The 27,030-nt window shown below is 46.5% G+C and overlaps 2 protein-coding genes and 1 pseudogene across 2 annotated transcripts in view; all 3 read right to left on the bottom strand.

The window, feature by feature from the left end:
• Window positions 1-2,669: 2,669 nt before the first annotated feature.
• Window positions 2,670-24,270, bottom strand: TRIM14 (tripartite motif containing 14). The gene is given in 9 exon segments (XM_060015330.1): window positions 2,670-2,773; window positions 2,776-2,954; window positions 2,956-3,193; window positions 6,901-6,993; window positions 10,790-10,970; window positions 14,581-14,814; window positions 21,243-21,267; window positions 21,269-21,336; window positions 23,878-24,270. Coding segments are annotated over 9 exon segments (1,515 nt in total).
• LOC132426828 (small ribosomal subunit protein eS1-like) lies at window positions 8,360-8,821 on the bottom strand (annotated as a pseudogene).
• Window positions 24,271-26,618: 2,348 nt separating the features above from the next.
• Window positions 26,619-27,030, bottom strand: part of CORO2A (coronin 2A) — a 55,011-nt gene continuing 54,599 nt past the window's right edge. Inside the window, exon 11 of the mRNA XM_060015329.1 lies at window positions 26,619-26,629. Coding sequence (XP_059871312.1) covers window positions 26,619-26,629 — 11 coding nt within the window. The remainder of the gene's footprint in view (window positions 26,630-27,030) is intronic.

The raw sequence follows: 27,030 nt of genomic DNA, 5'->3' as shown, positions 1-27,030 counted from the left end.
CATGAAGAACCTAGGGGTAAGACGGGAATAAAGACACAGACCTACTAGAGAATGGACTTGAGGATATGGGGAGGGGGAAGGGTAAGCTGTGACAAAGTGAGACAGTGGCATGGACATATATACACTACCAAACGTAAAATAGATAGCTAGTGGGAAGCAGCCGCATAGCACAGGGAGATCAGCTCAGTGGTTTGTGACCACCTAGAGAGGTGGGATAGGAAGGGTGGGAGGGAGACGCAAGAGGGAAGAGATTGGGAACATATGTATACGTATAACTGATTCACTTTGTTATAAAGCAGAAACTAACACACCATTGTAAAGCAATTATACTCCAATAAAGATGTTAAAAAAGAAAAAAAAAGAAAAAAGAGAGGGGCCAGAGCGAGTAGGCACTGGCTAGAGACCGGCTGCATTCACCTGAACATGGTGGATGAGTACACACCCCAGTTCCACCATCAGCTGTGTGACCTTGGGCAAGTTACTCATTCTGTGTCTCAATTTTGCCATGTGTACAATTGGGATAACTTTCTACCTCCTAGGGGTGATGTAAGGATCAAATGAGTTAATAGCTGTAAAGCATTAGAACAGTGCCTGACAAAATAGCAAGTATTTTTACTTGGACCCTGTGGCCATGGGTCTGGGAATAAATATTGGTTTGCAGGGATGAACAGAGATATGGGGTCAAGTGCATGCATCTTCCTCTGTCAGGAATGCCCTCTGCCTGTCAGAATTCAGCTCTGGGCCATCCCCAGTAGAATTAATTTCCCTCTTCTCAGCATTCCTGGAGCATAGCGCTGAAGACATCTATCCAAGCTAGCGTTTTAAATGATTTGGTTAGGACTAAAGCCACTTTTGAGGTTCCTTCTGCCTTGTATTCTACTTACATTACATTGCCCCATATGAAAGTACCGTTTTTAGGTTAAAAAAAAACTATTGGAAATTGCCAGTTTTATATGGTTCAAACCAATTAACGCACTGAGAGTCTGTTTAAACCCTGAGGGCGATTGCTTTGCGTTTTCCTCACCCTACCACTGCCCTCCTGCCAAGCACCTAAGAAGATACTTTTACATAGTACCACTTCAAAACCATATAAGGAATTTGACCGACAGGATGCTGAACCTTCAGAACTGAGGCACAGACCCTGGAAAGAGGCCTTTCCCTCCCTACTAGAGGGGATGATCTCCCTGGGAAGCCCTGCTGATTTGGCCTTCTCTATTTCCATCATTACCTTCTGGAAAGCAGGGGCTCTCTGGGTTTCCTTGGCAACATTTTGGACCTGAGGAGCATAGGGATGCCTGAGCTGCCCAAACCCCACTCATAGTTAGTTCCTCTCCTTTTGATTCCAAGACGGTTGGGAAAACTGCCTGTGGTTGCTTAGCAACAGTCACCTGCTGATTTCTTCCCAACATTCCCTAAGAAATGAATAAGCAGTAAAATCTTCCAGGTTGAAAGCTGGGCCTGAAGGGCTGGGCCAGGGGGCAAGTGAGACACATGCCTGAGGGCTGGGAGGTGGCCGAGCCCTTAATCACCGTGGGTGACTTTAGGCAACTTTCTTTCAGGACCTTATTCTCCCCAAATGGACAATGGGGTCAGGCTGAGTGATCTGTGAGACCCTCCCAGCTCAGCTGTTCTGATTCAATAGCAGCCAGCTAGTGGTCATTCACTCGCTGCCTTGGAGGGAAGGGACTTTCTGAACTTTTCAGGGTGGGTAAGGTGTAGGACATGGCTGCCCTTAGGAATCTTCCATTCTAATTGGAAAGACAGGTCCCAGACTGTGGATCTGATACAGAGAGATTCTTGTAGCTTGGGGAGACTTCCTGGGGGCAGTTAAGCCTGGGGAAAACAGACAGGCAAAAAGAAGACGGGGCTTTCCTGTATAAATGTCTTTATATGGGAAAGGGCAAGGGTATAGAGGTGGAACTATGCGACACACAGTTCTGATTGGAGAGTCTCTGAAAAGAGCAGTAGGAGCTAGATGAGGATGTGTAGTTTGGGGCAGACTAGAAAAGCCTTGACTGCTAAGGTAAAGTGCTCCCCTCCCCCCCCCCCATAGTCTCCTTGGGAACCTTCTGATAGTTCTAAGAGGTTAAGTGGTTTCACGCAGATCACTCTAGCTGTAGGGTGGAGGATGAGCATGGGAAAGGGTTCAGGCCAGGTGTTAAGAAGCTCTTGCAGCTGCTCTTAAGGAAGTGACATGGACAAGCTGAAGGAGAGTGGAGAGGAGGAAGCAGATCCAAGGGACATTAAGGGACAGAAGAGTCTTAGCGACTCTTATTCACATATTTACTGTGCGCCTACTATGTGCCAGGCGGTTCTGAGTGCTGTACGAGGGAGAATGTTCTGAGGCTGAGGATCATGTATTCTGACATGGTGAGGATGCTTAGGGCTCACCCATGGGTGTGTCCTTTCAGGAACCTGGACTAAAAGCAGTGTAGAAGAAGGGCCCTGGTGGCGGTGGGGAATTCGGATGAGAGAGCAGCAGCAGAGGACCTGTGTTTAGGGCCCGTTTGAAACTAGCGTACCTAGGAGAGGAACTGTTCAAAGCACAGGGCATGACTGGTAAGGGAGAGGATGGGAATGCTTACAGAGGCGGCAGTAGACCAGCCATGTCTGGATGGGATGAGACCAGAGCCGCGGAGAGCCTAGGGCGGCCACTCAGGTGTCGGCCCCTAGGGCAGTCGGGAGATGCTGATGGCCCCTTCCCAGAGCCGCAGGGCCGGGTAGAGCAGCTCCTGGAAGGCGGCACGGAAGGTGTGCAGGTGGGTCATGCCGTCACGTCGTAAAAGGTGAAGACGCCGACCTCGTAGTCCAGGAAGACGCCGAGCCGGTCGGGGTCGTCGCGGCGCCGCAGACGGCTGCGCTGGCCATCGTGGAAGGCCCAGTACTCGAGGTCATATAGTTCGAGGCACCAGGACTGGCGGTTGCAGCCCAAGCGGGCTGCGGCAGAGGCGCCGCAGGGAGCCGTAGGCCGCGCCCACCCACCAGCCGACGCCCGCCTCCAGCACGTCCACTTCCCAGTAGTGGCGGCCGGCGTCGAAGCAGTCGCAGCCCAGCACCTGCCACAGCGCGTCGAAACGCAGCGCAGGATTGAGCCCCAGGTTGCCGTGGTGGCCACAACGCACCTTCAAGCAGTCTGCCGAGAGACGCACGCGCGAGTGCAGCGTGTCTGCCTCCAGCGTGAGCGTACGCGCGTCTGCGGAGGGCGGGGACACCGGGCCAGGCCCGATGGGCGGGGCCAGTGCCCCTGCCCCGCCCCCTGGAAACCGACCCTGCTGGTACCCGTTGTCCCGCAAGTGTTCAGGGTAGAATACAGGGAAACACGGAAATCACTAGTGGGGCGGTGGCTGGGGAGCACGGGCAGGAGAAAACATTTTAGTGCACACCCGTTGTACGGCTTGAATTTTGTACCATGGAATTTGTTGCCAATTTCTAAAAAGTTAATAAAAAATAATCCTATCGGGGCTTCCCTGGTGGCGCAGTGGTTGAGAGTCTGCCTGCCAATGCAGGGGACACGGGTTCGAGCCCTAGTCTGGGAAGATTCCACATGCCGCGGAGCAGCTAGGCCCGTGAGCCACAACTACTGAGCCTGCGCGTCTGGAGCCTGTGCTCCGCAACAAGAGAGGCCACGATAGTGAGAGGCCCGCGCACCGCAATGAAGAGTGGCCCCTGCTCGCTGCAACTAGAGAAAGCCCTTGCACAGAAACGAAGGCCCAACACCATCAAAAATAAAAAAATAAATAAATTTAAATTATATAAAAATAAAAAAAATAATAATCCTATCACTGTTAACACTTGGGTGTATATGCTTCCAATTTTTTTCTTTACTTGCCCCTTTATAGTTTTTTTCTTAACGTTGGTGTCATACTATACAGGCTCTTGGGTAATCTGCTTTTGAAATTTATTGAAGTATTTATGAACATTTTACCACATCAATTTCATCTGTGGATTCAACAAACCTCTGATCAAATTTTGATGGGCTGTTGGATCTGTGCATGCAGAATCCATGGATACAGGGAGCTGAGTGTATTTGCAAACCATATAATTGTTAAGAGATTAATGTCCAGAGTATATAAGGAACTGGTACCACTCAGTATCAAAAAAAAAACAAAAACAAAAAAAGAATAACCCAACTAAAAAATGAGCAAAGGGGCTTCCCTGGTGGCGCAGTGGTTGAGAGTCTGCCTGCCGATGCAGGGGACACGGGTTCGTGCCCCGGTCCAGGAAGATCTCACATGCCGCGGAGCGGCTAGGCGCGTGAGCCATGGCCGAGGAGCCTGTGCTCCGCAACGGGAGAGGCCACAACAGTGAGAGGCCCGTGTACCGCAAAAAAAAAAAAAAAAAAAAAAAAAACATTTTAATGGCAACCTTAAGATTTTGATGTATAGATGAATTGTAATTTAACGTATTCCCTCCCCCCGCCTTAAAAAATACGCTTTTTAAAAAGGTTTTGAAAATACTAATATGAATACATCTTTATGTATCTGATTAGTTATTTAGAATATATTCCTAGAAGAAGAAGAATTGCTCGGTCGACGGGGATGATTGTGATTTTAAGGCCTTTGGTAAATATTGCCAAACTGTCCTCCAGAAAGGTGGTGGTGATTTAAACTCCCAATAACAGTTCTTGCTGCATTATACACCTCTGTAGACATGAAGTTAGAGAAAAGTCTAGATCTTAGGGCATGTGGATGTTTAGCTTTAGTAGATACTGCTGGATAGTTTTCTCGGTAATATTTTGGAGTTTTCTGTAGAGAGGTTTTGTATGTCTTTTGTTAGATTTATTCCTAGCTTTTTAAAAGTGTTACTGAAAATAATGTTTTTAAAATTTCATTTTCTAATTGTTTATTGCCAATACATAGAAATACAATTGATTTTTGTATGCTGACATTACATCCAGCAGCTGTTCTAAATTCATTTGGTAACTAATTTATTTATAGATTATTTTGGATTTTCTGTAAATAATAATGTCACCTTTGAATAATGATCTTTTTTTCCCTTTTCCCATCCTTATACGTTACTTTTTTTTTTTTTTTTTGGCCTCAAGGCACTCTCTAGGACATCTAGAACAATGTTGCATAGAAGTGTTTATACTGGGCATCCTTTTCTCCCACTCCTGGGTAAATACCCAACAGAAATGCATACATAGGTGCATCAAAAGACATGTACAGGGATATTCAAAGCAACATTATTCACTATAGGCAAAAGCTAAACGATCCAAAATGTCCATCAATATATTAAGTGTGCTACATTCATACAATGGAATACTACACCACAGTGAAAATCAACAAACTACTGCTACACACAATCATATGGGTAAATCTCACAAATGTCATGTTGTTCTGTCGAAGCAAGACACAAAAGAGTAGTCTGAGTGATCTCATTATATAAAGGTCAAAGACAGGCAAAAGTAATCTTTACTGTGAGAAGTCAGGAGAGTAGTTACCCTTCGGGATAGTGCACTGGCATGAGGAAGGATTCTGGGGAGCTAGAAGTTTCCATTTCATGGTCTGAAGGAAGTTATTGAATGTGTTCACTTTTAAAAAATCATTGAGCTACAGCCCTTTGACTTGTGCACTTTATGTATTTTATATTTGTTAAAGTTTAGTTTAAAAAAATGCATGCCTAGCAATTCCATTTTGAGAAATTACTCCTAAAAAATACAAAAATGAGCTAAGGTGTATTCAGTCACTAATTAATTCAACAAAGAGGTACAAGAATGGATGTTTACTGCAGCACTGTTTATAGAAATGAAAATGTAAAGCAGCCTAAATGTCCAATAGTATGATATGAGATTGATTTAAACATGGCATATTCAATGGAATACCATGTATCCTTTAAAAATAACTATAATATCTGTGTTTATTAAAATAGAAAATTGTTCAATCTATACTATTAAATTTATTTATATATTTATTTATTTATTTTGCGGTACGCGGGCCTCTCACTGCTGTGGCCTCTCCTGTTGCAGAGCACAGGCTCCGGACGCACAGGCTCAGCGGCCACGGCTCACGGGCCCAGCCGCTCCGCGGCATGTGGGATCCTCCCGGACCGGGACACGAACCCATGTCCCCTGCATCGGCAGGCGGACTCTCAACCACTGCACCACCAGGGAAGCCCTAAATTTTTAAAATTACAAAAGAAGGCAATTCCCTGGCGGTCCAGTGGTTAGGACTCCGTACTTCCACTGCTGGGGGCCAGAGTTCGACCCCTGATTGGGGAATAAAGATCCTGCAAGCCTCATGGTGGAGCCACAAATAAATAAATAAATAAAATTACAAAAGAATATCTATAATATCCCATTTTTAAAAATCTGTAGACATATATATTTTTAAAATGTCTGAAAGAATATATGACAAAAATTAACATCATTTAACTCTGGGGCAGCCAATTGTTTTATTTTAGTATATGTAATTTCGAATTCTCTACAAGAAGCACACATTACCTGTATAATTTTTTAAGGGAACAAAGATGTTCATAATATATCAGTAGATGAAAACACAGATTACAAAACAGGATGTAGAGTATGACACCATGTTTGTAAAAAATATATATATTAAATATTTATCACAGTATGTATATAGATATGCCAAAGAAAGTTAAAAGGGCAAATAATAGTAGTTATCTACTACTACGTGTCTGCTTGGGTATGTGAGCAGAAACATTTCCGAAGCTCTTCATTGATTTATGCGTGATTTTCTTTTAAAAAACTTTTCTTTGTTTTCTAATTTTTCTACAGTGAACGTGTATTATTTCTGTGGTTTTTAAAAAACTGATAATAAGGGTTAAGAAAACTGAAGTTGGGTTTCTTAGGGAAAAAGGGGGGCCTCTACTTCAGTGACCCTCCCTCCCACCAGTACACCCCACGCCCTCTTCACCCTCTCCCCGCTCCTGGGGTCTTACATTTTAAGAAGAGTGATCGCTCTGGTGAGGGGCTTGTTTTCAGCAGGGAACCCGGCTGGGCGCCGGAGGAGCCCGAGAGCTGGCAGTTCACGTCTGTAATGAATTGTGAGAAATGAGTGCCTGGTGTTCATGCAAGCAGCACAAATTACAAAACATACTAAAAATATTACAGAACTGGGGATTCGCATAATCTCTCCCCAAGAATTGCATGCAAATTTAAGTAGGAAATGCAAATTCACAGTAACAAGAAAACTTCAGGACAAGGCTCAGATCTATACAGAAACGCACTTTCCAGGATCCGAAGCAAACTGAGCAATGACAGGCCAGTGTGAGTGAGGCCTGGACATGGGGAGGAGACAGCAGGCTCCAGGACCATCCTGAGAGTCAACCATGTATTCAGCAGTCAAGGAAGGGGGCAATTTCATGGCAGACATGCAAATTCTAGGATAAAGATCGAAAACAAGAAGTCAAAGCTGAACCCTTAGGAAGGTTGCGTTCCGGTCTCATCCAGGTAAGAGGGAGTTCAGGCGAAACCCAAGTCATGGTCCCTGTCTCCAACAGCTCAGTCAGGTAAATGAGGTGAGAAATGGGCTTGCTTGAGCCATACTGCTCAAGGCAGAGAGTGCTCTAGATCGATGAGGAGACGTGAAAGGGCTCCAGGGCCTGGAGGGACCAGTGAAGGCTTCATGGAGGAGGAAGCATCTCAGCTGGCCCTTAAAGGATGGGGAAGATTTGGACACCCAGAAAAAGGATGGGAGCCTTTCCCCAGGATACAGCAGGAGCAAAGACATTAAGGACAGGTGCTAGGAGCGTCGTGTAAAAAGTGAGGAGCCATGGAAGGTGTTTGAAGGAGCGCAGACATGAGCAGAAGAATCTCCAGAGCTCTCTCTGGTGGGGAGTGGATGGGGCAGGGTGAGTGTGGAGGCAGAGGCCCTGTTGGTAGGCTCAGGCCTGACCTGGGGCAGCAGGGATGGAAAAGGGGCTGGGTTCAGGATATACTGCAGTGGTACAAGTACCAAGGCTTAACTCTAATGGGAGTGGAGAATGAAGAGTAGATCGGAGTCAAGAAGCAGAGGATTGGGGGTTGAGGCATGGAAGATGCCAGATTCCATTTCAGCCTTTTGAGCCTGCAATGCCTGTTGGACTCACAGGTAGGGAGGTGAGGCGGCACACTGGAAGGGCAGTGGTGCTGCAAGACCCCCACCTCCCTGTGGCCTTCCTGGGAGTCAGTACCTCTCAGTATTACCTGTGATAGTAAGAATGATGGCCTTACCTGGTGGTGGATGAGGGGTGATGGCCTGGGAGGAAGCAGACTCCAGGGGATCAGAACACAAACCTTGGGACCAGAGTCTGTTTGAATTCTGCCTCTACCCCTACCAGCTGTGTGACCTAGGGCAAGTCAGTTAACCTCTCTGACCCTCAGCTTCCTCATCCGTAAAATGGGGGATAATGAAGATGTCTACCACACAGGGTAATGCTGATGGTTGCATTTTTTAGCAAAACCAACACAGAACACATGAAGTAAATAACCATTGGTAATCTTGACATCAACATGAGCTTCAATCATGGTCTGCCATTTTTTGACCATGGAGCACATTTTGTCATGGATAAGATCCATGCCATGAAAGTTAGGCAGTTCTTGCCCTGAACATCTTCAGGAATTAGCTTTAATTCTCTTAAATGCAGCTTCATCATTCTGCAGGTCAGCAAGGCTCACTTCCAAAAGTTAACCCTTGAGGCCATCAAAAGCAATTTTGGTTCCTAGAGTTCTCATGACTAGGGTTTTTCCAATATTTCTTATATGGAATGTAGCTGGTGCTTTCACATCGTACCAACCTTCCTTAGAAAACAGATCAACCATTTTCTTCTTGGCTCCCTTTTAACTGCCTTTCGTCAGGCATTTGCTCTTGCAAACCACCATGGTGCTGCTCAGAGAGCCAAAAGGGCCATTCCCTCCAAGTCTAAATGCTCTTTTCCATCTCAGAATATGACAACTTCCTTCTAGTTGTTTCGGTCAAAATCTGTGGAGTCTCCTTGGTATCTCTTTCTCTCTTCTTCCCTTCCTGCGCCCACATCTACTCCTGTTGACTCCCCCCACCTACCCTTTGCTGTTCCTTCAACATGCCAAACTTACTCTTCCCTTGTGCCTCGGGACCTTTGCACTTGCTTTTCCCTCTGCCTAGAAGACACTTCCCCCAGATATATCAGCAGCAGCAACAATAATAGCTAACACTCACATGGTGCTTATTATGCCTGAGCGCCATTCTGAGCGCTTTACATGTAAGAACTCATTTAATCCTTACAACAACTCTATGAGACAGGAATATATTATCATCTCCATTTTATGGATATAGAAACAGAGGCATAGAAAAGTTAGGTGCCCTGCTCAAGATGGCAGGGTTAGGAAGTGGTGGGCCTGGGATAGGAACCCGGGCAGTCTGGCTCCAGAGTCCATGCATGTGACCACAATGATCTCCAGCCCATCCTTCAGGTCAGCTCACACATCCCCTTCTCAAAGAGGCCTTTCCCACTTCCCATAGAAAATAGCTCTGGGCTTCCCTGGTGGCGCAGTGGTTGAGAGTCCGCTTGCTGATACAGGGAACACAGGTTCGTGCCCCAGTCTGGGAAGATCCCACATGCCGTGGAGCGGCTGGGCCAGTGAGCCATGGCCGCTGAGCTTGCGTGTCCGGAGCCTGTGTTCCGCAATGGGAGAGGCCACAACAGCGAGAGGCCTGTGTACCGCAAAAAAAAAAAAAAAAAAAAAAAAAAAAAAAAGCTCTTCCTCCTGGTCACCCTCCATTCTCCTTACTCAGCTCATTTTTTTTCAAAGCACTTCTTTTTTTTTTTTTTTTTTAATAAATTTATTTATTTGGCTGCGTTGGGTCTTCGTTGCTGCGCGCGGGCTTTTCTCTAGCTGCGGCGAGTGTCGTTGCGATGTACGGGCTTCTCAGTGCTGTGGCTTCTCTTGTTGTGGAGCGCGGGCTGTAGGCGCGCGGGCTTCAGTAGTTGTGGCTCGCGGGCTCTAGAGCGCAGGCTCAGTAGTTGTGGCATATGGGCTTAGTTGCTCCACGGCATGTTGGATCTTTCCGGACCAGGGCTCGAACCCATGTCCCCTGCATTGGCAGGCGGATTCTTAACCACTGTGCCACCAGGGAAGTCCCCCAAAGCACTTCTTATCGCTGACATATATTCATTTGTTGTCCATCTTCCCCTTAAAAGACTGAGCACCACAAAGGCAGGAGCTTTGTTTTGTACCCCACTGTGCCCAGCACATAACAGGGGCTCAGTAAATGGTCTGAATGAATCCTAATAGCAGAGATGAATGAATGGATATTTCTGAGCACCTGCTTTGTGTCAGGCCCTGCAGTGACCTCAGAGCTGGACCCAAAGTGGTTCTTGCCTTCCAGGCATTTAAGAGAAGAAGGGAGGGGTCCATGTATCCAGCTGACAAACACCCCCAGGCAGAAGATGGAGCAGGCCCAGGGCAGAGCGGGGAGACGGCCGGGAGAGCGAGCGAGCCCGGGGTTTCTTGGAAAGGCTTCCCAGGTGAGCACAGCTGTGGGTCCTGACCAGGCAGAGGAAGAGGAAGGGGAGTTGGCCCTTCCAGCTGGGAGCCCAGCACAGGCAAAGCTGAGGTGTGGCAGAACCTCGGGAGCAACTGAGGGGCAGGAGCAGAGCAGGGCAGCTGCGAGAAGCAGGACCTGGTCTCCGAATGGGTAGGAGGTGAGGTTGGAAGGGAGGGTTGGGCCCAGGCCCAGGAGACCTTGACCACCCAGCCTAGGGCCTCTGTGCAGGAGACACATGATTTAGGGTGGCGATCTTCACCGTTGTCTCTAATCACAGGGCTCAGGGGAGTAAAGGACCCAAGTTTGGTCACACGGTGACTTACTCGCCTTAAGGCGGACGTCCAGTGGCGTCTGCAGCGGACTCTGCGTGGCTTCCACAAGGCCCTTAAAGAAGCTCTTGACGGGCTCAAAGGAGTGGGGCACGGGGTGGCATGACTCCCCCAGGCTCATCTGCTGCTGCATCTGCTGCTCAGCGGCCGTGTACGCGCGAGGGCACGTGGGGCTCTGGGTGGCTTGGAGCCGCGTCCCAGCCTCCACCACTGTGCCCAGGAACAAACCCAGCCAGCAAGCACTGGCCCCACCTGACCGTGGCACCTGCTGCCACCCCAGGCCCTGCCCCTGGGAGCAGAGCCCCGAGGACCACGGCCTTGGCAGTGCCCCCCACCCCCGCCTCGAGGAAGAAGGCAAGCTGACTGCCCCTGCCCTGAAGTTGCTCACCACCTCGAAAGGGACCCCGAAGCTTTACAGACACTGTGACAGAGGTCGGCCTGAGGTACAGGGGACGAAAAGAGCGAGGGGCCAGTTTTCCTGGGGAAGGCGCTCCTGGGGCATGTCCAAACGGGGGGAACAGGAAACCATATCCCAAAGGGGAAGCCAAAGACTCTGGAAGCTCAGCTGGAATGCTGACCAAGGGGGTGTGCCCACCACAGTGGGGGCCTGTCCTGTTTTCTGCCTGGACAGCACCTTTTAAATACCCTTCCTGTGTTAAGTGTGGCTTTGCTAAGTACAAGCAAGAAAACTGTCCCAGCCCCCGGTGTAGGCATGTGACGAGGAGTCTCCACTCCAAGACTTGGATGTGGAAGTGAGGGTGGGCTGGTGACAGTGGCGTGTAGCTGTCAGGGACAGCAGTGGTGGAGGTTGCAGGGGACGTGCTCTGGGTCAGGGGTGTGAGCTGTGACATCTGCCCAGCGGAGGAGGGTGGGTCTACACTGGAGCAAGTCTGTGCCATGGCCCTGACTTCACTCCTGCGGCCTGGTCTTCATCACGACTTTCTGGCCTTCCTGGAGATCAGATGTGCTGCCTAATACTCTTTCATAAACTCCTTTCTTGCTTAAAACAGTTACAGTGGATTCTCTTGTTTGCACCTAAGATCCCTGTCTGCACTTTCTGGAGGGTTGTCCTGGGCAGGGATTTAGAAGACAACAGATTTCCTTAGGAGAGCAGGCCCTGGCTGGTGGGCGGTGCTGCCCAAGATGGGAGGGGTGGGTGGATGCCTCAGGAGGGAGGGAAGGTGGCCCAGCGCTTGGCAGGAAGGATGCTGGGCCTTGGAAGGGCTGAGGGACGGGGTCTCCAAGCCCTGTCTACCTAGGAAGCTGCAGGTCTAGAGCCCATCCTCATTTGGGTGGGAAGAAGGTAATTTGTGGACAAAGAGGGCTAAGGTCACACTCAGAGGGCTGGCCAGGGAGTCAGATCATTAGCAGGGAGGGCAGGGAGTGGCTCCGGGGTGGCCCAGAGGGCAGATGGGTGGGGTGGGACTGGGGAAGGGGATGAGGAACAAATGCAACCACCTGGTAACCCCAAACTCCAGCATCTAGCACAGGGCCTGACACATAGGAGGCTCTCGATAAATGTTCACAATGCAATAAATGAATGAATGAAACTGAGCACATCTACTTCTTGCCTTTGCAGACTCAGGGAACAGCCACATAACCACCCATCTCTCAAGCCAGAAACCAGCTGTCATCTTGGATTCCCCCAGTCACCAATCCTGTCACATCTATCAAACTTGCCTGCTTCTCCCCATCCCCACTGACCCTTCACTGGTCCAGCCCACCATCATCTCTCTCCTGGATACTGTGGTCTCCTCCCAACTTTCCTTCCAGGCTCCATTCCTGCCTGTCCAGTCCATCTTCCAGCCTGTCACTAAAGTGACCTTTCTAAAGCATTAATCTGACCGTGTCATTCCTCGCTGCAAAACACTCCCCCGGCCCCGGTTCTCTTTACAGGACAAAGTCTAAACTTCATAACCAGGCATATAAGACCCTTCATCAAGTAACCCTGGCATCCCTACATCTCCCAACATGCCCCCCTCCCTTGTACCCTTGCCCCGCCTCCAGTCAGGCTGAACCCTGGCAGTTCTCCAGCCTGCCAAGCTCTCACACGCACATACTTCCTTTCTGCCTGGGATGCCCTCTCTGCTTTTTTCCTCTGTATATACCCAGTGAGCTCCTCCTTATTCTCCCATACCAGCTCCACTGTCACTTCCTCCTGGAAGCCTTCCCTGATTCCCCATACAGAGTTGGACTTCTCTTGGACACACTTTTGCTAGCTCACTTAGCTGTGCTGTGTTGTGAGTAACTTTCTGAGCATGTCTCCCCACCCATGAGCTCCTAATGTGAAGCAGGGGCCTGTTGCAATCAGGTTGCTCAGTGTATATTTGATGAAAATATGAGTGAACAAATGGAAGGAACGATGAATGATGAAAATCAGTAGCTTGGGCACCAGAGAATTAAAAAAAAAAAAGAGAGAGAGATGAGAAAGCCCTGAAACTGTATCTATGATGGAAGAATAGCATTCTTCTCCATGGAAGCCTCCCTTTGAATCAGATATTCCTAAAATGTACCATTATTTTAAAAGAAAAAAAACGTGCCCCTCTGTGCATCTTGCCTCTCTTAAAGTACAACGTCTAAAGTGCCTAGGAGAGCACCTCACCCAGAATATTTTGTTAGGGTTTTTTTGTTGTAGTTGTTATTTAACAATGAGACACAGGCTGAATTGACCAAGGCCACATAAAGGCACAGGAGGGGAAATAGCCTTCAGGGACTGGCTTGACTAGTCTTGTACTGACTTATTTATTTGTCTGTCTTATTTTGCAGCCAGAGCCCAGGCTAATCTGTGGTTCAACTCAGTGCCATCTTTACTTAGTTGTACCTTGCTTCATCCCACAAACCTTTAAAGCATCTTACAAAAGTTATCTAATGCTGCAAGATTTTCCTTTACAGTGAGAAAAATGAAGCCAAGAGAAAACCAGGATAAGACTGGAAGCTGGAAGCCAGAGTGAGATGAGGCATAAACTGTATGCCACAAAGTCTCATCCCAGCTATTTGAAACATATTTGGCTCTGAGCTTCCCAGAAGCTATGGCAAAGAAAGAAAGAGGAAGAGTTAGATGAGTAGAAAAGCAATCCAAGTGCACAGGTGACTGCACAGGAGTACTGACACAAGAGAGGAGTTTCTCCCATGGTTCCCTGAAGACGGGAACATGACCCTCAACAACGTGCTTTCACTAACTGTAGTAGTGAATATTATAGGGGCTAGTTTTTAGATTCTCCTTCAGGATAATAGCCTTCAACAGAGCCCACTGGCCAAGGAGTCCCGTCCTTCTCTCCCCTTTGAGCAAACTGTGACTCCACTCTTGAAGTCTGCTTAGTAGCTTTTGCAAAGGTGCCTGCCTTTCCAGGAGTGATGGTTCCATTAAGACTGTACTGTCAGAGGACTGGGCAGTGATGCCTTGTGGCTTTAGAGTCAGACAGACCTGATCCCAGATCTGCCACCTACCAGCTGTATAACCTTGGATGAGTCCCTTCATCTCCTGAGCCTCCATTTCTCATTAGTAAAATGGGGTGAGAATATCCAATTTGCAGAGTTCTAGTAAATATTAGAGCTAAGATACCTGAGGTGCTTGGAACACAGAGGCCCTCAAAAATGGTGGCTGTTCATGTCATTTAATTAGTCCAAGATGTATATTATCTTCCTAAAAATGTAATCAGTCTACCTGCTGACAAGGCAGTTCTCTGTGTATTTACTCAGTGTGTGAATACTGTGTTCAGTGCCACATTAACCAAGATGAAATGTGGCGGCCGGTGGCCACTGTGAGGGCAGAAACCCAGCATTACCTGCAGCAGCTGTACAGGACTGGGTTCCTGGCTGGTATTCCAGACCCTGTTGGAGAGATTGTTCATGACATCGATTTGCTCCCCATAAGACTCGATTTGCTCCCTGTACGCCTGCAGGGCAAGCTGCGTGTTTTTCTCAATGAATTTCTTGGTCAGAGTTTCCTCTTCATCAAGTAGTAATCTGAGTTCAGTAAATTTCCTTGTCAGCCAGGTTTTACTTGACTCTGCATGAGCCTAAAGAAAACCCCGAACAATACAAAACCAGATGCAGATGATATGATTGCCAACCAGGAAATCCAAAAGCATCAACATGAAAAAAATTATTATAACTTCTAAAAAGTGAGTTCAGCACTTATAAAAAGCTTTCCTAAGTACCAGCTATAACCAATTGGAAAATGAATGGAGAAATAAAGATCATTCTTAAAACAGTAGGAAAAAATAGCAAAATATTTAAAACTAGACCTAACAAAAACTGTAAGGGCCTAGATAAAGAAAAGCATAAAATTGTACTGAAAGACATAAAATAATCTGAATGCATGGAAGAAAAACCATATCCCTGGCTAGGAAGATTGAATACTATAAAGATGCCATTTGTCTCCAAATTAGTCTATAAATTGGATGTAATCCCAATCAAAGTCTTAACATACAGATTAACCAAATGTTAAATTACCATGGGGGAGAATAAGCACAGGAAAAGCCAAAAATTTCTTTTAAAGGATCAGTGAAGGGGAATTCCCTGGCGGTCCAGTGGTTAGGACGCCAGGCTTTCACTGCTGAGGGCACTGGTTCAATTCCTGGTCGGAGAACTAAGATCCTGCAAGCTGTGTGGCATGGCCGAAAAAAAAAATCAGTGAAGGATGAGCTGCCTTATTAGATATCAAAACAAACTGTAAAGGTACAGGGTTTAAAACTATGTGGCTTAGGCATAGACAAAAAGATCAAGAGCAAAGAATAGCTTAGAAAAGTATGTATATACATATATATAATTAATATAATTATATATATAATTCAACAAATGGTATTGGTACAGCATGCAATTAATCATGTATTTAAAAAAAAACTAAGTTAGATTCTTATCTTATTCTGTATACAAAAACAAATTCAGACAGAACCCCACCTATGAAGTACTCTTGTGAAAAATGTGAATCTGAATCTGATTAAGCCTCTAGATCTAACTTAAAGATACAATTTAGAAGACACATAGAGGACAGAGGAGCATGTTAACCATCAACTTAAAAAATACATCAACCAATAGCATTTTGAAAACTTTCACTCCTAATTCAAATAAACAAATAAAATGTGACACTTATAAGACAATTGGGAATGTGACTACTGGTTGGATATTTGATAATATTAAGGAACCATTGTTAATTTTCATAGGTGTGATGATGATACCATGGTTATATATTTTTAAAAATGAGTACTTATCTTAAAGAGGTAATATGCTCAGAGTTTTACAGATGAAATTGAATGTCTGCGATTTGCTTCAAAACACATATGTATGCTTGAGGTTTTCCACGATAAAACTAAACAAACAAACAATTCTAAATAGATCAAAGCACTATACATTAAAAGAATAATAAACCTACTAGAATAAAATACAAAACAATTTTATTTTTAAAAATTTGAGAAGGGAAGACCTCTGTAAGAGGAACCCAAAACTCAGATAGCAAAACGGGAGTCATGACAGGTTGGACTACATAAAAAAAGAAACTCTTCCCAAGAGGTAAGGCACTGTAAACAAAGCCACATGACAAGTAGCAAACTACACAGGCTTACTATCCATAACATATAGTGAAAAAAGAAATCATTCAATTTAAAAATGGACCAGAGATATACAAATGCCAAGAGACATATGAACAGGTGTCTCTGCGTCCCAAACAATCAAGGAAGTGAGCAGCATAATCAGAAAAAAAAAAAAAAAATATATATATATATATATATATATATATATATATATATATAGGCCATCAGACTGGAAGAATGCTAACTGATGGATAATACCAAGAGTCCATAAGGGTGTGTGGAATAGGCACTTACATACACTGCAGGTGGTAGTGTCCATCAGTATTGCATTTTTAGAGGGTGATATGATAATATCAAAATTTTAAACGCTTAAATCCTTTGATGCAGCAGCTCCTCTTGCAGGAATTGATCCTAGAAAATGTTTTCACATGTGCACAAAGATTTGTGTACCAAGAAGCTCACTATAGTATTGTTGGAGATAGAGAAAAGTTGGACAAAATTTTCAACATGGGAAGTATATATGTATGTTCATTGTACAAATTATGCTGCATTCATACAATGAAATAATAATATTCAGTGATTAAAACGAATGCAGTGTTCTGACACATGCTATAATACAGATGAACCTTGAAGACATGATGCTAAATTAAATAAGCCAGACAGAGAAGGACAAATATTGTATGATTCCACTTATATGAAATATCTAGAGTAGGCAAATTCATAGAGACAGGAAGTAGATTAGAGGTTACCAGGAGCTGGTGGGAGGGGAATGGGAAGTAATTGCTTAATGATTACAGAGTTTATATTTAGGGTAATGAAAAACTTTTGGAAAGAGTGCTGATGATTGTACAACACTGTGAACATAATTAATGCCACTGAATTATATGCTTAAAAATGGTTAAAATGGTAACTTTTATGTTACGTGTATTTTGCCACACACACCCACACACACACACACACACACACAAAGAATGCAGTGGACCTATATGTCCTGTCGTGGAAAGCTCTTCAAGACACCGTGTGAAAAAGGGCAAGTTGCAGAATAATATATATAGGATGATCCCATTTATGTAAAAGATAACAAAATTAAAAGTGTACATGTATATACGCATCTGCATGTTTGCAAGTGCATTTAAAATGTCTGGGGACTTCCCTGGTGGCGCAGTGGATAAGAATCCGCCTCTCAGTTCAGGGGACATGGGTTCGATCCCTGGTCCGGGAAGATCCCACATGCCGCGGAGCAACTAAGCCCATGTGCCACAACTACTGAGCCTGCACTCTAGAGCCCATGAGCCACAACTACTGAAGCCCACGCGCCTAGAGCCCGTGCTCCGCAACAAGAGAAGCCACCGCAATGAGAAGCCCACGCACCGCAACGAAGAACAGCCCCTGCTCACCGCAACTAGAGAAAGCCTGCACGGAGCAAGAAGACCCAACGCAGCCAAAATAAATAAATTAATCAAAAATTAAAAAAAATAAAATGTCTGTTAGTTTGGTCATGTTTGGGAAGAGGTGTGGGATTGGGGAGATGGTCAAGAGGGACTCTCACTCTGTACTTTCCATAGCTGTACACTGTATTCTAATAAACTATTTAAATTTTAAAAACTGAGATGTGTTCATGTATTACCAGTACAATTAAAATATAAAATCATAACAACAAAAAAATCAGGCCGGCTTCTTTCCTCAGCCCAGATGTCTGTACAGCCCACACAGCAGAAAGATCCTTGGTACCCAGGCAGGCATGGGGGTGGGCAGGCTCCCCTGTGTGCCATGTTCTCTCCTTAGTGGGGCAGGAATGTGTGGTTTGGCAGGATCTACGGGATGGGCTCCCAAAGTCTGTGTTTCCCATGCAATGTTCTAGGCAGTGGTGAGGCTCTGAGTTTAGAGCCTCATATTGACTAAACTGGCTTTGGGCTAGCTTGGGAATTAGTCCACACTTACAACATGATTTCTATGAGTCAGTGAGCCTGGACAGAAATATATCTTTGTTGAATGACTAAACGAAGGAAAGAAAATGTGTTCTAAACGCTTGATATATCCACACATTTTGGAGGCAACATATGTACACGGAGGACCTTTCTACAGAAACTGAGAGCAAATATCTTCTCCCAACCAACTGGGCTCCAAGCAGTTTCTACAGATCCACTTTTTAAAGAAGAATATACAAAATAAGCTTAATGACACTACACTTCGTTATGAATCTCAGCGTACAAAACTTAAGTATAGGCAAGATGAGGCTGATTATGCAATATGGTAAAAAAAAAAGACTGAGAGAGAGAGTTCTGGAAATGAAACAAGGAAGTACACTGTCTGGGCCACATTGGTTCAAAATGAGCTAATATATATCTATATATATATATCATGTATTTATATACTCTTTTGTTGTTGTTCACAAAAGTAACAAAAGCTACTGTGGAAAATTTGGAAGATTTGAAAGAAAACTGTAACCACTCTGCTATATATTGTCAACTCATCCCAGTTTGAGTAAAAAGTTAGGGCAGCAGGCAAGTGTTGATTTTCCCTACACCTGGCATGTATGAGCGCGCTGAAAAGCCATGATGGGGAAGCAAACAGCCTATTAACAAGGATGTCAGAGAAAAATCATTTAATGGGTATTGGCTGGGGATTCATGATCAAGTCCTTCTTGATTGCTCTCTGGAAAGGCGTGGATGGGTAGGCCTGGTTGTTGGCTTCTGAACAGTAGACGTTGGTCAATTATGAACTTTACTGGTTTTAATTTGTTTACCAAGCTGTTTTATGGATTAATTTTCAGGCAAATGGCCTTTTCCCTAGTACTGCCTCTGAGTAAGCAAGGACGGAGAGGCATGGTTGCCCCAGACCTCTGTGCCACAACTACGCCTGCCACAGTTCAGCGGAACGCACCAGACTCCCTACAAACGTCTGTGCCTATTGAGCCAGGCGACTCACTTCTAGGAACGTGTCTCAAAGAAAATAAATCAAGGTGCCAAATATCACTGCAGCGTTGTTTTACTTGAGTGAAAGCCTGGATGTGATCTAAATGTTCAACATTAGGAAAACGGCTTCATGAATCATGGTCGATCCCTATAATGGAATATACAGCCTCTAATACTGACACTGACAAAGAACTTTTAATGACACAGGGAAGGGTTAGGGTCTTAAACGAACAACCACAAAACCCCCCATATGTAAGATGACATATAGTTTTGGTCAAAAAGGGAGAAGGAGCTGACATGGAAATCCCCCTTCCTACTTCAAACGCACGGAAATGCTGATAAGATGAGTAAATTTTAAAATTACGCGATCAAGCTGAAAAAAAACCCCACAAGACCCCCAAAACCAACCCACAATCAAACAAACAACAACAACAAAAGGGAAATCCTCAGTGCCAAAAACAAAGAGGGAACTTGGCGTCAGAACCATGGGCAGGAGCTGAGTGAGGGACCCCGGTGGGGTGGGGGTGGAGGGGTGTATGAGAGCCACACCATGCTGGGGCCGGGTCATCTAGGAGGGCGCCCTGGGCACCTGGCGTCCTGGGAGCGGGAAGGGGGCCACGTGACCCGCATCAAACCAGATTCACAGAGAGCCGCTCCATCCATGAACTAGGCACCAGTAAAAGCCCACCCACGGGCCTGGGGGAAGGGCAAGGAATCTTGTCATCCATCCAGGGTCATGCACTACTTTTGCAACTTCCTATAAATCTGTAATTACTTCAAAATAAAGTTTAAAAGTTGGGGAAAAGCTTCAAAAAAGAAAACCATTCCTTAGTTGAAGCTGAAACCTGCCCCCTTAGACTTTCCACACGGATCCTAACTCTTTCCTCGGGGACCCCCAAACCATATCTGCTTAGAGATTTACAGACAGTGAGACTGTGCCCTGACTCTGTTCTTCTGGCTGAACAGCCCAAAGCACCTCTGCCATCCCTTCAGGTGTGCCAACTTTCAGTTCCCAAATCCTTTTGAGCTGATGTAGTTGCCTATACCCAGAGTCTTGCTCTTGAAGACATGACATGATTAATAATTAACCCAGGGCCACAGATGTAAACCACAACTGTCCCCAGTAAACTGGGGCATGCCGTCGCCTGAAAGATAATGGATGTTGGGCAAACAGGGGGCCAACTCTGTGGCCTGGTCTGGGTGCCGGCTACTCCTGTGGTCGTCAGAGCCAATCTCCCTGCCTGACTTGGGGTGGTCAGTCTGAGGTTCACAGGGCCCTCAGTGAGACAGACCCTGGGAGGGCAACCCACTCCAGCCCTCACTTTGAGGTGGTGGCAGCTGAGGGTGAGAAGGGAAGGGATTGGCCAAGTTCACCTAAAACGCTCCTTTAAGAGCAACACCATTCTCACAGTCAAAACAGCAGCTGGGATAATGTCAGCCCCAACTTCCCACTTAAAACCCACAAAAGAATCCACTTAAATAAACAGTGTTATACAAGGAGAAGCCTGAAGAAAGTACATACTTATGGAATACATTTATATCTATTTACTTTCTTTCAACAGTGAAACCTAAAGAGCGATTTGTGTGTTCCTTACCTTGTGTTCTGCTTTGCTTAAGGCAGTCTGGGGTGCTGGGTTTGGAGGACTAGTCTGTCCAAGAGAATGGCTTTGGCCATGGCGGGAGGAAAGGCCGTTCCTGCAATTTGTCAGGCATTATGGGACAAGGCTAGGGCTCTGGGCAGAGGCAGATTCACCACAAAGCTAATGAAACAGGAGCCCCAGGTCCCTCCCTGGCATGGCCCCTTCATGATCTTGCAACTAATTTTGTGTTCTTTTTCTCCAAAAGGGCCCCCTAAATTACAGAAGCCCCAGGTCTCACCAAACCTGACCTGCCCCTTTGAGGCTGTTTGTCATTGTCCCTTGGCTCCATATTGGGGAGAACTGTGTGTCCAAGGGCAAAGGTGGACATCTCATCTGGAATAAGGAAGAATCCCCCACTTGCCTTGAGCTTCTCAGCAGCATCTTGTCTGGGTTATGTTGCCAACTTGCTGCTGCTTCTTGGTTGTCAAATTCTTTAAACATTCTTGGGTGAGTTTCTGTATGTGAAAGTATTAGGAGAGAAGTCTTAATGTTGTCACTTTTGAGATAACAAGTCACCCCAGGGGTCATGTCCTCTCACTCCTGTATTTTTTTTCAGCTGAGCTGAGACTCAAAAGGTGAGCTGACTTGCCCAAAGTCATGAGGCAAGTTGGAAGATGAGCTGGAAGTAGGACCACTCTGATCCTCAGAGGCCCACATGAGGTATTCTCCAAACCTCGAGGTGCCCCCTTTTTTTCTAGGACAGTCCTGCTTGTGACCTGCTTTTCCAGGCCCTCAAATAGGACTTTAGGGAAGCAGCTTGGGGTCAGGGGAAAAGCCTTCACTTCTAGAGTGAATACTGAGTACCTATAATGTGCTGGCGCCTGTTCTCGGAGCTGCTCTCATGGAACTTGCATCCAGGATTGGTCTGTGGTCCTCTGGCCTTGTCTGGGGTTCAGAGGACCTGCATGGGTAAGAGGTCCCCTCTCCCACCTAAGATGGCTCCCTTCCTTATCTCTGCTTTTCGCAACTGCCACTTCTCCAAAGGCCTTACCTCCATCTTACCTTCTTATGGCTCACCTTACACTCAGCTGCTGGACCAACTGGGAGCTTCCTGAGGGCAGGTCTGCTCCATTCTTGGTTCCCGATCCCCCATAGGGACCAGGGGGTGACCCAGAAGTGTTTGCTGAATTGAACAGAATTACCAGGGGCTGCCAAATTCACGTGGAGAGCTGGAGCAAGTTATGAGCCTAAGCCCCAGACTCAGATGGGACCTCCTAGGTCTGAATCCCAGCTCTCCTTCCACATGACCTGGGCAAGTGATCTCACCTTTCTGAACCTCGGTTTCCTCAGCTACAAAAAAAGGGGACACCCCTACAGAGTTGCTGGAAAGAATAAGAAGTACACAGAGTGCTTGGTATAGTGCTTGGCACACAGTAAGTGCTCAATAGACATAGCTTGTATTGTTATTTTAATATCCAACAAGCATTTGCTATGGTGTGCAGGTTTATTCTAGCTGGGGGTCTGGGAGTGAGTGGTGGGGCTGGGAACACAATAGAAACCCAAGTATAAGCCACAGCCTCAACTTCCAGGAGCACATTCATACCCCACTGTGATTTCTAAGCCTTCAAGTCCAGCTCCTGGCTATCAGTCAAGGATAACTCAGCTTCCTGGTGCTTGAAACCTCCAGTCACAGGGTGCTTCTCCCGTCTAGTACCTGGTGAAACCCCACTTATTCTTCACGGCCAGTTCCAATGGCTCCTCCTCCAGGAAGTCTTGCTGGGCTTCCTGTCCCTAGTTCACATTGTCCTCTCTTTGGCTCCCACTGACCACTGCCTCAGACTCCCCAATTACAATACTTATCATACTGTGTTGTCACTGTTTGTTCTTCCCCCACTAGCCAAGGAACTCCTCCAGGTCAGGGAAGAATTGGTCTATTCCCTGACTCATGGCACCAGGTATGAGTTGAATGGATGTCTAATGAATGAATGAATGGGCAGATGGATGATGCATGAACAGACAGGTGAGTGGGTGGGTGTGTGGATGCAAAAGGGGTAGGTGGGTGGACCTGCCTATTAGAAGCTGTATCTCTGAAAGCAGCCTTGTTAACTCTGAAAACAGCATTTTGAGGAACTAAATTATTATTATAACCATTTTATAGATAAGAAGAAGATCTTGGAGGCAGAGGCAAGCCTTGAATCCTGGACTCTACCTGCTAGATTGGCCCCCACGTGGCCCATTCTCACAGTGGAGCTCCAAGGTTGTCACCATGAAGGTGTTAAGTCATGCTGTGCAGGGAACAGGTCATTGTGGGGCTGGAGTAACCACAGACGACTTCTTGAAGGTGAAGTGGTAGAATCAACATCTGTCTGTGACAGGAGGGCCTGCCTAGCCCAGAGAGGTTGGAGGGGCCTGACTAGAGTCACTGGACAAGTTGGCCACAAGGTTGGAACAAGAGTCCAGAGCCCCCTTCCACTATTAAGAATAAGCATGGGTGAGAGCTCCAAGGTGAGAATGGGCCCGTGGGAGGCAGTCCTGGGTTCAAGGCCCGCCTCGGCCTCCAGAACCCTCCTCTTCTTGGCCACGAACCGTCTGGCCTAGCTCTCACCAGGCTGTTATGAGGGTTGTCCGCTCCCAGGGCGATCAGGCGGTCCTCAGCCCCTCTCTGAATTCCAGGAGGGAAAACCAGAGGAGGTGTTTGTGTGGCTTTCCGGAAACACAGATGTTTTCGAAGCGGGAGGGGTTTTTTCATCTTTGTTAAAAGGCAGAATTTCTCCCGGCCCAAAGGCAGTGTGGTGGACCCGCCTTGGTGGGTGAGGTCCGGGATATCCGGTGCCGGCCGGGGTGCCGAAGTTCTCACTCCCAAACCCACCTCTTCTTATGCTTAAATGATGGCCTTGCCTTTCCTTGGGCTTGTTTCTTTTTCTGAACAACAGGTCGGCCTCCTAGATGCTCTCTGGGCCGCCTTGGGGGTCCTGGTCCCAACCGGGAACTGTCAGTGGAACCCAGTACGCCCCTCCCCGCCCGCTGCTCCCGGGCTCACGCCCCCGCGTCCCCACCTGCACGCGCACCGCCTCCTCCAGCGCCAGACCAACCGGGTGGCCGCGGTGCGAGCCCAGCACCAGGCAAAGCGCGCACACGCAGCAGCGGCAGCGGCGACAGCGGCGACAGAAGAGCTCAGCCACGCGGTCGCCGTGCTCCGGGCAGCGCCAGCCGCGCGCGTCTTCGGGCTCCGCTGGGCCCAGCCCCCCAGGAGTCCCACTTTGGCGCCGCCGCGCCCGCCATTCACCCGCAAGTTTTGCGGCCGCCGCGCAGAGTGGGGCCGGCGGGGAAATAGAAACCTGCGCCGTGGGGCGGGGCGCTCCGGGCCATCCCAGTTCCGGCAGGGAAAGACAGATATATGGCAGGGCGCCGCCTGCAGGCCAGGGCACAGCCGCAGCATCATCACCCATCACGCGGACAGCACGGTGCTCTCCCGCCCATCCGCCGGGGCAGTGAATGCTCAGACCTGGTCTCCCGGCTCTGTGTCTAGCCCAGAGGCGGCCGCAGCACAAATGGGGGCTCACTTCGAATGGGCTAACTAACTGCAAGGAGGTGGGCTTCCCCGCTGAGTGACGCTCGTCCAGTCATGATCAGAAAACTGCAGCCCTGTGGATGGGACCAAAGTTGGCTGTGGCCTTCCGGGATGCTATGCATTACCTAGACTTTTCATTTTCCCTTAATTCTCTCTTGCCCTATCCCCAAGAGAAATAACGATTCCCGCAATTGTGAGAAACATTCTGGAAACTCCACCTGCCCCCACGCTAAAGTCTCAGCATCCACGGTGGTACAGGCATTATGGAGGTTCCTCAAAAAATTAAAAATAGAGCTACCATATGATCCAGCAATCTTACTTCTGGGTGTATATCCAAAGAATATGAAGTCAGTATATCAGAGCTATCTGCACTCCCATGTTCATTGCAGCATTATTTACAATAGTCAAAATATGGAAACAACCCAAGTGTCCATCAGTGGATGAATGGATAAAGAAGATGTGGTATATGCACATATATATAGTGAAATGTTATTCAGACTTAAAAGAGGAAATCCTGCCATTTTCTAAATGAATGAGCCAGGAAGACATTATGCTAAGTGAAATAAGCCAGACGGAGAAGGACAAATACTGTATGATACCTAAATATGTAGAATCTAAAAAAAAAAAAAAAAGTCAAACTGATAGAGTAGAAAGGTGGTTGCCAGGGGCTCACAGAAAAGGGTAGGGTGGGGGAAAAGGGTACAAACTTTAAGTTACAGAACCCATAAGTTCTGGGGATCTAATGTACAGCATGGTGACTATAGTTAATAATACTGTATTGTACACTTGAGATTTGTTGAGATTGGATCTCAAATGTTCTCAACCATACACAAAAAATGGTAAGGACGTGAGGTAATGGATGTGTTAATCAACTTGATTGTGGTGATCATTTCACAATGTATTCATATTGTAATCATTACCACATACACCTCAAGAAATCACAAACAACATAAATATATACAATTTTTGTCAATCATACCTCAATAAAGCTAGGGAAAAAAGCCTCAGCTCCCACCTACAAAGCCGTTGGCTCTTTCCTTTCTTTTTTTTTTTTTTGGGCCCACCGCTCGCATGTGGAACTTCCCCTAGCAGGGATTGAACCCACGCTCCCTGCAGTAGAAGCATGGAGTTTTAACCCCTGGACAACTAGGGAAGTCTGCCCTTGGCCCTTAATACTCATGATGTCTGCCCTGTCTATGCTCCACCCTTTGCTTGTTTCCAGACTATGGAACAGCTAGTTTTCTCTGCTTGGAACACTCTTTTCCCCAGATGCCCTTTGCCTTGTTTACTCCTATGTATCCTTCAGGTTTCTGCCTAAGTATCATTTCCTCCAAGAAGCCTTCCTTGCTTCTCCTCGAAGAGCAGCCTGAATGTCCCCTTCCTTCCAACCACGACTAAAAACTCTTTGGAGGGTAGGAACCAAGTCTTTCTTGCCTGTTTCCCAGCTTGGATTCTGGCCCAAACAAGTGGGTATTTCCAAAAGTTCACTTTCTGCCACCTTGCTTTCACAAAAGACATACATTAGTACTTGCTTTCACTAACGGAAAGAAATCTGAAGAGGATTTTCCCTTTTATGAGAAAAGACAAAAAGTGAAAATAGGTTCAGCGTTTGTTTTACAGCAAGCTATTATAGAGGCATTGGTGCACCCCCTAGCACCCCAAGCAGTGGGAGTGGCACCACCAAGCTCCTTCCCCAGGAACTACACTCAGCATCCCAACATTAAGCAGTCTTAGCTTTGAACTGTGCCTGTGAGCATTTGTGCTTTATCTGGACTTATTTTGTGTGTCCGTTAGCAAGTTGTGTTAAGGTAACTGATTCTTCACTTTAGCCATTTTGGCTTGCAAAAGGTTTCATAAGAACCCTCTACTTTCATATATCGAGGGGAACCTGTCATTGGTATTTGTGAAACAAATCAAGGTAAGCTCCATGCATTAAAATGTCTAGGAAGATGTTGTTTATTATTTTGTTCCATTCTTTCCATTGCACTATTCCACATCTATTTATTTTCACTTTTTTTTTTTTACAAAGGTACAAGGAATTTCAGAAACAATATTAAAACAATCAAACTGTTTCAGGCACGGTTTCATAGTAAAAGCATAGATTGATTTCTGACTTCCTGCTTCCCTCTATGATACAATCTCAATGACTGTAGAGCTAAGGTGGATACACCCCAAAGCTCATCTCCCAGTACTGTCTTCATTCTCAGAAAGTTCCTGAGTCAACAGTCAGGGGGTTCCTAGGGTATGGAGTAAGGAGATGAGTACACATTCCGCTTGCCCTGAGCTTGAGGGCCCTGCAAATGCTGGGCGAGTTCCACTTCATCAGTCAAGAACAAAAATGTAATTTTAAAAAATGTCTTAAAAAAATATCTGATAAAAATTACCTATCCCTCTCCCTTGCTGTGAAATAATTTAAATAATTTATTGTAGATGTAAAAAAAAAAAAAAAAAGAAGGAAAAAGAAGTTTGTTCATGGATGCCTTCGTATTGTTTTTAAGCACGAGGTCTGGGTCCCTCAGGGGTGGGGAGAGCTTGAGAAGGAAGGGATGTCTCTGTGTCGAGGAGGCATGTGGGAAGCTCTCCAGACTGGCCCCACCTCCATGCCTTGCAGCCAGTGCCTTTTGGGCTTGATGATTCT

The sequence above is a fragment of the Delphinus delphis genome, chromosome 6 (assembly GCF_949987515.2).
Source record: "Delphinus delphis chromosome 6, mDelDel1.2, whole genome shotgun sequence".
Classification (NCBI taxonomy): domain Eukaryota; kingdom Metazoa; phylum Chordata; class Mammalia; order Artiodactyla; family Delphinidae; genus Delphinus; species Delphinus delphis.
Note: the sequence above shows the minus strand (reverse complement) of the source record. Positions and strands in the feature narration are given on the sequence as shown.